Source organism: Petaurus breviceps, unplaced genomic scaffold (genome assembly GCF_028583685.1).
Source record: "Petaurus breviceps papuanus isolate PSGF00001 unplaced genomic scaffold, PetGlider_PUasm1.0 91041, whole genome shotgun sequence".
Taxonomy (NCBI): Eukaryota; Metazoa; Chordata; class Mammalia; order Diprotodontia; family Petauridae; genus Petaurus; species Petaurus breviceps.
Window position 1 is genome coordinate 22,762,175 of NW_027187400.1, and position 8,777 is coordinate 22,770,951.

Genomic DNA, 8,777 nt, shown 5'->3' on the forward strand with positions numbered 1-8,777 from the left:
CCATTTTCAGAGAGGAAGTTCTTAGGCTGAGCTTCCATCAATCTCTTTCTCCCTCTTCTGGTTCCCAAAGCCCTCAACTTGCCTCCTGCTGGCCTGCCTCCTCATGTGAGATTTGGGGCACAGTCTCTAGATTTAATTTCCACTTTGGGGCTCCCACCCATAGATCTGAACCCTAGTCCCTGGAGTGCTGCTTTTCCGGTAACATCAATTGCTTGATAAGCCTCTAGGGTGTGGGTCATAGCCTGGGGGAGAGATCACACTCCCTGTACCATCCCCTTCAGCCCTCTGGCCAAGTACCCCTCAGTCTTAGAATCACAGGGTTTAGAGTTGGGAGGGACCTCAGACATCATCTAGTCCCTCCTGGCTCCAACCTCCCCATTTGTCAGAGGAGAACACTGAGGCCATCCCCCCAGGAACCACAGTTCACAAGTTTGACCTCAAACACCTTTTTATTTGGCTACTTGCTCCAAAGAGAAGAATCTGAGGAGGAAAATTGATGGCACTTGTGCAGGAAGGTGTGGGGTTTGAAGCAGCAGGAGGGAGGGAGGGGGGAATCCTGAGAATGGCAGCTCCCACCAGGAGCTTCTGAATACTCATTTGTGTAGGCAAGGCTTGGCCCATGGGGGCCACTGAGAGTGAGCGCAGGGCAGAGGGCACACCCAAGCCCCAGAAGGGACTGCCCTTCACCTGCAGGGAGTGTGTGGGGGGGCTGGTGTTATTTGGCTTTTGGGGAGAGGGCACTTCTTCCCTTGATCCCCACCTACCCAAGTTGAATCCTGGGGTCTGATTAAGCCCTAGGTAGGTACTTGAGTCCATCTTGGTGCAGACTTTAGATGCCACCTAGCCCTCTTGTGGACAATTCAGGATCTGCCAGACCTTGCCTGCCCCAGATTCAATTAATTCACCCCACTCCCCACCCAGGGGAGGTAGGTCTTTCTTGGACCTCTGTTCTGTTTGGGGCTACAGCACCATCTGCTTGGAGGACAAGGTGTCAAGGAGGCATTAAACCAAGGGCCTGGCCTCACCCACAGTGGTGGGGCCGGTCCGGCAATCTATTTCCCCCCTCTCTTTCCCTGAAGCTCCTAATGGCTCTCAGGGCCATAGCTGACCCCTCGGGAGCCAGGATGCCTTTTCAGGCCTTAGAAAGGAGAGGCTGTGGTGGCTAGAAACAGGGGACAGTGAGAAGGACTGGAGAAGCAGGGGAGAAAAGACGGTTCAAAGCGGCTAGTGAGTTAGCTAGTCAACTCGCCACTATCCGTGCTAGGCTGTACTCCAGCTTAGATCTCAACCCCACTGTGGTCCAAGGCCCCCACTGCACTAAAGCCTTCCCCTGAACCACTCGCCAATCACTCCCAAAGAGGTACCGGGGATTTCTAGCTCCTTACTTACTCCTTCTCTGTTCAGAGGCACTATCGAAGAGAAGGCCCTGGAAGCAGGCAGCACAAAGGGACCTGGCCTCTCTGTGTGACCTTGGCCAAGTCTCTTTCCCTCTCTGAGCCTCAGTTTCCTCCTCTGGTAAAAGGAGATGCCTCTATCTACCTTGTTTTCCTAATGGGAATGAAATATTCTCAAAAGTGCTCTCCAGAGCACAGGGTTCTCTGTGCAATAATCACAATAATGCGTGTTTCTATATTGTCTTTAAGAGCTACAAAATGCTTTCCTCAGAACCATCCTGGACTCATCCCCTTTTACAGAGTAACAGACTGAGGCTCAGAGGGACTGAAGTGATTCGGCTCCGTGTCACACAGGAAGCATTAGAGCATTAGAACCCATATCTCCTAATTTCAGGTCCAGTGATTTCTTTCCATTGTATCACGCTGCTCCGACTGCAACCAGGAATCATCCCGTGATGACGAGGGGCCTGGATAATGTACCTGTCAGGCTCACAGTCCCTGGATAATCGAGAGTTGACTGTAACAGCAGTGCAAAGAAGGAGGACCTAGGATGATGGAGCTGTTAGAGAAGAAGAACAGAATGGAGAATATTAGAGCTGGAAGGGTCTTAGAACACAGGATGTCAGGATGGGAGGGGTCTTAGAACACAGGATATCAGAGCTGGGAGGGCCTGTAGAACACAAGATGTCGAGGCTAGGAGAGACTTTGGAAGATGCAATGTCACAGCTAAGAGGGACCTGAGAACACAGAATGTTAGAGCTGGAAGAAATACTAGCACAGAAAATGTGTGAACAGGATGGGGCTTTAAAACACAAAATAACAGAGCTGGGAGGGGCCTTAGAAGAGAGGATGTCAGAGTTAGAGGGGGCCTTAGGACACAGAAGGTCAGAGTTGGGAGGAGCCTTTGAAACACCATGTCAGAGCCTATAGCAATTTTAGGACATAAAATGTTCAGATTGGAGATCTTAGCCCTGGAAGAGCCCTTCGAACACAGACAGTCAGAGCTGAACAGGACCTTCGCAGTGAGCCAGTCTAATTCATTTTATAGATGTAGAAATTGAGGCCTAGAGAGTGGAAATGTCCTGCCCAAGGTCACTGAGCTAGAAGGAATAGCCTGTGTCCCCTACCCCCTCAGGCCAAGACTGAGGGACAGCCTCATAAAACTGACTCACCAGTAGGTCAGGGTACAGCAGTGGGGGGCTGTGGGCTGACTCAGGTCAGCTCAGGACCAATGGTAATGCTGCTGTTGGTGACCCGGGGCCCGTACCAGCCAGCCCAATAGTGCGTGTCCACTCCTCCATGCTGAAACCAGATATAGCGAACACCAGGGGGGTAGTTGGAGAATGTGTGGGAGACCTGGAAGAAGGGAAGAGGAGGGGGACTGAGGGAGAGGGTCTATACAATCCCTGCCCATGGAAACCAACCCAGGGATGCAGGGAACCCAGGAATGCAGAGGCATTCACTTGGTGTCCTATGAGTCCCTTGTGAATCTACAATCGGTGTGATTTATTAGGATAGAGAGTTGGGAAGGTACTTAGAGGTCATCTTGTCCAGTGGTTTCCAGTCTGTGGGCCCTGAGGCCCTGAGTCTCAAGGTCATTTTGTGACAAATGAATATTCTGCGAATTAATGGATATCAAATGTATAGCTACCATCAAAGGAAGTGGGTGCAAAATATTTTGATGATAGGAAGAGGCCCTTTTACTCACAAAAAGGGCTGGAAACCATTGCTGTAGTTCAACAATCTCACAAGATATTCCAAGAATTATATTAAATTTATATTTGGAACAGTAGTAAAGGCTAGCGGTTCAATGGATAATATTGAGCTTGGAGTCAGGAAGTCCTGAGTTCAAATCCAGCCTCAGACACTATCTACATGACCTTGGGTAAGTCATCTAATTTCTATCTGCCTCAGTTTCCTCACCTGTAAAAATGGGAATAATAATAGTAGCACCCACCTCCTAGGATTTCTGTGGCAATGAAATGAGATGATATTTATAAAGCTCTTTCCAAATCTTCAAGTGCTATAGAAATGCTGGCTATTATTATTTTTTGCACATGAGAGTCTCCTGACCTTTTCCTGACCCTGGTTCTTCATACCAAAAAGTAACACTGTGCCATGTGTGGAAAAAAAATTGAGAACCAATGGTCTTGTTTAACCCCTAACTTTACAGATGAGGAAACTGAGGCTCAGAAAGAAGGAGATGTGGACTTGGTCCTGGTTACATAGTAGTAAGGGCCTCAACTTTCCCCCTTAAAAGCCACACAGCCCACTCAAAATGCTTCTAAACTTCTCAGTGTACCATTGTGTTACTGCTTTATCCCCTTAGTAGGCTTTGAGGTCAAAGAGGATAGTGAATATATGGCTTTCTGTCCTTCCCATGACTCCCAAGGCAGCAGCCAGCCCAGAAGGTGTTCTTGTTAATTGTATTGCAGGTGGGAGAATTGAGTCTTGCAATTGCCTGACTCCAGGTCAAGCATCCCACCATTCCCCTCACTGTGCTAGTCTCAGGCTCCTCTGGTCAGGCAATGGAAGAAAGTATCTGGGCTGGGTGGTTCCCAGGGGCACTGTGGTCTTGGACACTGGATAGCCCCTCTCCTCACCTCTCTCCACTTAGCATCACTCCACTGCTGGATGGCCACAGGATCTGGTTGGAAGGTGCCCAGAGGCACATGTCCTGAGGACAGGAGCTGTACACAGACTTGGTACTTGCAGCCACAGTCTTGTCTGGCAGCAAACCTGGGGGAGTTTGAGGAAGAAAGGGGGGTGGTGGTGGAAATCAGGAAGTGACTATGAGAGGGAAGATGCTGAAGGGGACAAATGCAAGGTGGTGAGAAATGAAATATTGAATTCAGAGAATTGTGGTACCCTCACCAGAAACAAGAAGGAGGGGTTAGGGGAAAGGCTGATGACACATCTAGGTAGAGATGTATAACCGCTTATGTGCTTCTTTGGGGGTAGTTTGGTCATTGGGAACTTTTAAAAACATATTATATAGAGCTCCAAGTTCTTCCCCTGAGGCCAAGCAAAAGTAATGTCATCCCCCTTCCAGTGGTAGGCTGGGAGGGACTGTGACATATACATTTGTATACTGCTTTTGGTCTGCCACCCAACCCCATGCCTATAAGTGAATTACTGAATGAGAAGAATAGAATCCAAAGAGATCCCTGGGGATATTCTTACTCTTCAAGCCCATATCCACACGAATTCCTTCCAGTTCTTTTGCCCACTCCCAGTAAGATCAGAGTAGGACAATCACTCAGCCCCTAGAACAATCTCAAGGGGTAGGACACTGTCCTACTATTACCACTCACCAATCCTTGACCACAATGTCTGGCCTGGTCCGGTCCATTAGCTCTTCCCAATATCCTTCAGCTTTCAGGTCCACCAATTGAGACTTGAGGCAGGTGCTGGGGGAAATGAATGGGGGAGGGATCCCAGGGGAGATGTTCACCTCATGGTCACACTGAGGGGGAAGTGCCTTAGGTCTTCCCTATATCCTCACCCCGTCCCTAGTCCCCAGCCCTCGGCAGCATGGTCACCATGGGGGATCCTGGGTTCGGATCAGTCATTCCATTGCCCCCAGCTTGTAGACTTCCCTTGGGTCAGTCATCTGTGGCAGGCAGGGTAGGAGGATGGGAAGACCCTTTCCCCATGAAGCTCCCCATTCCCCTTTCTACCACCTACCAATGGCCCCTTTCCCTGGGGCCAGTACACTCCCCCTACCCCCACCAATCCCAATTCTTACTAATAAGACGTGACAAAGTATTTCTTGACGTGGGAGTTGGGAAACACTCTCCCGTGGTCCCCCGGCAAGTCTTCAACTTTCCATTCATCTCCTCCGTTCACATCCAGGGTCCAAAACTCAAAGCCTTCTGTCAGGGAGCAGAGCAAAGATTATAGGGGGCAGCCTCCCTTAGGGTTGTGCTGAGGCTGTCCTCTCACTGAGGCCCAGGGATGGGGTGGGCTTGTTGATGACCCAGGATGAGAGATGTAAAGCCGGGGTTCATCGAGTCCAACCCCCTTGATTTACACAGGAGGAGGCAGGGTCTGAAAGAGGGCACCAAGATTCCCACTCAGCTCCTCTGGCTCCATGATCTTTCCCACTGAATCCCTGAGCTGGCCTTGTACATTGCTGTCCTCCTACTCAGGAGCTCTGAGGAGCTCACTCCTTTACAGCCATTCCTCCCCCTCCTTGTCACAGTGACAGGGACATTGGAGGTGGGGGGTGGGAATGAGAGATACCTCTGAATGTCTGCTTAGCTTATCTGTGCTTGTGAGTCATTCTTAATTTTGAAAGGAGGGGGCTGCTGAGGAGCTGACCAGGACCTCTCTCTGAGCCTTCCCTCACCAGGTGGGCAATGCTTGATGACTTCCTCGAGGGATACCATGTGGTGTGCCCCATGCCTGGAGTGGAAGCAGTGGAGACAAACTATCCAGCCTACTATGCATCTGTTGGATGCAGATCACAGAAAAGTGACTGGCAACGATGTTTATGATATAAGCCAGAGAGGCTCAGTCTACATGTCTGCAGTGTGTGGCAGATGGTAGAGAGTCATAGTGCACCATGAATGGATTGCATTGTATGCTATGGAGGGCTGGCACCATTCCTGACAACTGTAGTGTGATGTACAGTATGGGTGTCTATACTGTCCAGTTAGGGTCATGGACTTTATGAATACATATGAGTATGGACTATAGGTCTAGGAGCACTCCGTGCTGGGGTGGGGGTTCACCTTTGTCTCTCCTTACTCACAACTGGGACTGGAACCTGGACAGTGCCACCAGATTGGGGAAAGGGAGAGAGAGAATAGTGGACTGAGGCTGGGGGAGGGTAGGCAGCTCTCTCTGGGAAAAGATAGAAATAAAAGACTCTTTTTTAAAATATATGTATGAATGTATAATACATATATACACACATATCTATATGTGCACAGGACATGTACTCTATAAGCGGCTATACTATGAAGGGCAGCTAGGTGGCGCAGTGTATAGAGCACTAGGCCTGGAATCAAGATGACTCCTCTCTGAGCTCAGATCTGGTCTCAGACATTTACTAGCTGTGTGACCCTGGACAAGTCACTTAACTTTCTTTGCCTCAGTTTCCTCGTCTATAAAATGAGCTAGAGAAGAAAATAGCAAATCACTCCAGTATCTTTGCCAAGAAAACTGTTAATGTATAGTCTAGTTATCTTGTGCAATTGAGGTATATGCTCTAGGCGTCTACACTGCATGGCTGGTGTGATGCACACTGCTGATGCCTACACTGTACCTTCTCCATGTACAGACGCTACTACAATGGGGTCATGGAGAGTCAGACACAAGTGAAACAGCTTGACAATAACAAAAGAATTTACGTAGCACTTGAAGGTTGACAAAGTTCTTTGCAAATATTATCTTATTTGAGCCTTACAACAGCCCCGAGGGGTGGGGGTGTGTGATTATTATCCCTGGTTTATAGATGAGGAAACTGAAGTAGACAGAGGGTAAGTTGACTTGCCCAGGGTAACACAGCTAATAAGTATTTGAGGTCAAGTTTGAACTCGTGTCTCCTTTCTAATTTATACACTCCTACTGATATAGACAACATTCAGCACATCACATGGGGTGTACATCAATGGGGTGCAAGTGTAGACAGCATGTAGCCTTTGGGAGAGATAGCATGGTGGTCTGCCCTATAAAGTTGGTGCCATGCTGTAAGTAACAGTGTTGATCAGCTGTTGTCTTGTGTGCTATACAGGTATAGGCACCATGCAGTCTGCAGTATGAATTTCATAGGCATCTACACTGGATACTCAGGGTTATACATACTCTCAGTGTCTACACTGGCCAGGTGGCATCACGTTCACTTAATGTGTCTATCCCATGTAATCAGAGACACAGCTTGGTGCAGCTGAATGCACATAGGAGTCGGGAGAGACTGGGCAGGGTTCCAGTCCTGCACTTCCTAGTCTTCTGATCATGGGCAAGTCACTTAACCTCTTTAAGCCTCAGTTTCCTTATCTGTAAAATGATGAACAATATGAGCACTCACCTTGAAGAGTTGTTGTGAGGAAACATGTAGACATATATAAAGGAAATATATGCAAACCTTAAAGTGAGATACATAGATATATGTACATATTGTGGTTCCATTGTTTTCACTCACATCTGGCTCTTCATGACCCCTTTTGAGGTTTTCTTCACAAAGAGACCACAGTGGTTTGACTTTTCCTTCTCCAGCTCATTGTACAGATGAGGAAACTGAGGCAAACAGGGTTAAGTGACTTGCCCAGCGCCACACAGCAAGGAAGTGTCTGAAGCCAGGTTTAAATTTAGAGTCTTCCTGACTCCAGGCCTGGCAGTCTATTCACCTCATCATTTAGCTGCCCCTATGTATGTATATTTGCATATAAATGTCAGCAATATATGCCATGCCTGTCTATCCTGTACAACCCCTGTCATGTATACTATAACTACTCATGCTGCATAGTATGTACACTGTGACATTTGCAATGGGTTGTTGTGGCCATGCATACTCTCAGTGTCTATACTGGACCTCTACGTGGTATAGTGACTATAATGTGCATCGTGGGGGTAGACAGTATACTGATTTTCTGTATAGCCTGCTATAGGTATCTATGCTGTGAACATTGTACTTGGAGTCTGATGTATATTCTAGCTATCTTGCCCAACTGAGGTATATTCTCTAGGTGTCTACACTGTATGGCTGGTTGATGTCTACACTGTACCTTCTCCACGTACAGTACAGAGGGCGAAGGGACGCACCTTCAGCACAGGGGTTGCGGATCAGGTTCCTCCGGAGGCTGCAGAGGAAGTAGAAAATCTTCCAGTCGGACACAGGCTGGCCCCACTTCTTGGGCATGAAGCCCTCACGCTGGCATTTCAGCTTCCACAGGGACATCAGGTCGATGAGGTCCCTCCACAGGCTGCAGACTGGCCGGCAGTGCAGCAGGAGCTCCCGGGCTGGCACCAGGGAGAACAGCTCCAGGAGGATATTATTGGGCAATTCATTGATGGAAGCCATGGTGCCAACACTCAGAGTGGGCTGGGGATCTGCAGACACCAGACACAGGTCTGTGAGGCCAGTGTCTATAGTGGCCACACAAAAACAGTGGAAACGTGCCTGTAAGCGCGTGTCTACACTGATGATGGCCCCAGCGAGTGAGCACGTACAGCACAAATACCTTCACGGAGGGTTGGATTCGGCATTGCCCTGGGCCCAGGTGCTGGGACACACACACACACATACACACACACACACACAGAGGCACATGAGCACACAAACCAGGAACACACCTATGAGGGGTGTTGTCTTCAGGCATCATAGCCACAGTGCTAGGGATGGGTTAGGGACAAAAGTAGAGGAGAGCTGGTCACCCC

The 8,777-nt window shown here is 48.8% G+C and overlaps 1 protein-coding gene across 1 annotated transcript; it reads right to left on the reverse strand.

Moving 5' to 3' along the window:
• Positions 1 to 397: 397 nt before the first annotated feature.
• FBXO44 (F-box protein 44) lies at positions 398 to 8,573 on the reverse strand. Its single transcript, XM_069078332.1, has 6 exons — positions 8,163 to 8,573; positions 5,143 to 5,269; positions 4,709 to 4,804; positions 3,998 to 4,133; positions 2,567 to 2,750; positions 398 to 1,953 (listed from the first exon to the last, which is right to left on the reverse strand). The coding sequence occupies exons 1-5, from the start codon at positions 8,419 to 8,421 to the stop codon at positions 2,607 to 2,609; spliced, it is 762 nt and encodes a 253-aa protein (XP_068934433.1). The 5' UTR covers positions 8,422 to 8,573; the 3' UTR covers positions 398 to 1,953; positions 2,567 to 2,606.
• Between the last annotated feature and the right edge of the window lie 204 nt (positions 8,574 to 8,777).

Excerpts from the sequence above, each read along its gene's own strand:
- FBXO44 (XM_069078332.1), bottom strand. The coding sequence starts at position 8,421 with ATGGCTTCCATCAATGAATTGCCCAATAATATCCTCCTGGAGCTGTTC. Across the intron at positions 4,805-5,142 it reads TACTTTGTCACGTCTTATTA|CACCTGCCTCAAGTCTCAAT; the intron begins GTAAGAATTGGG and ends CATTTCCCCCAG. Across the intron at positions 4,134-4,708 it reads GACATTGTGGTCAAGGATTG|GTTTGCTGCCAGACAAGACT; the intron begins GTGAGTGGTAAT and ends AAACTCCCCCAG.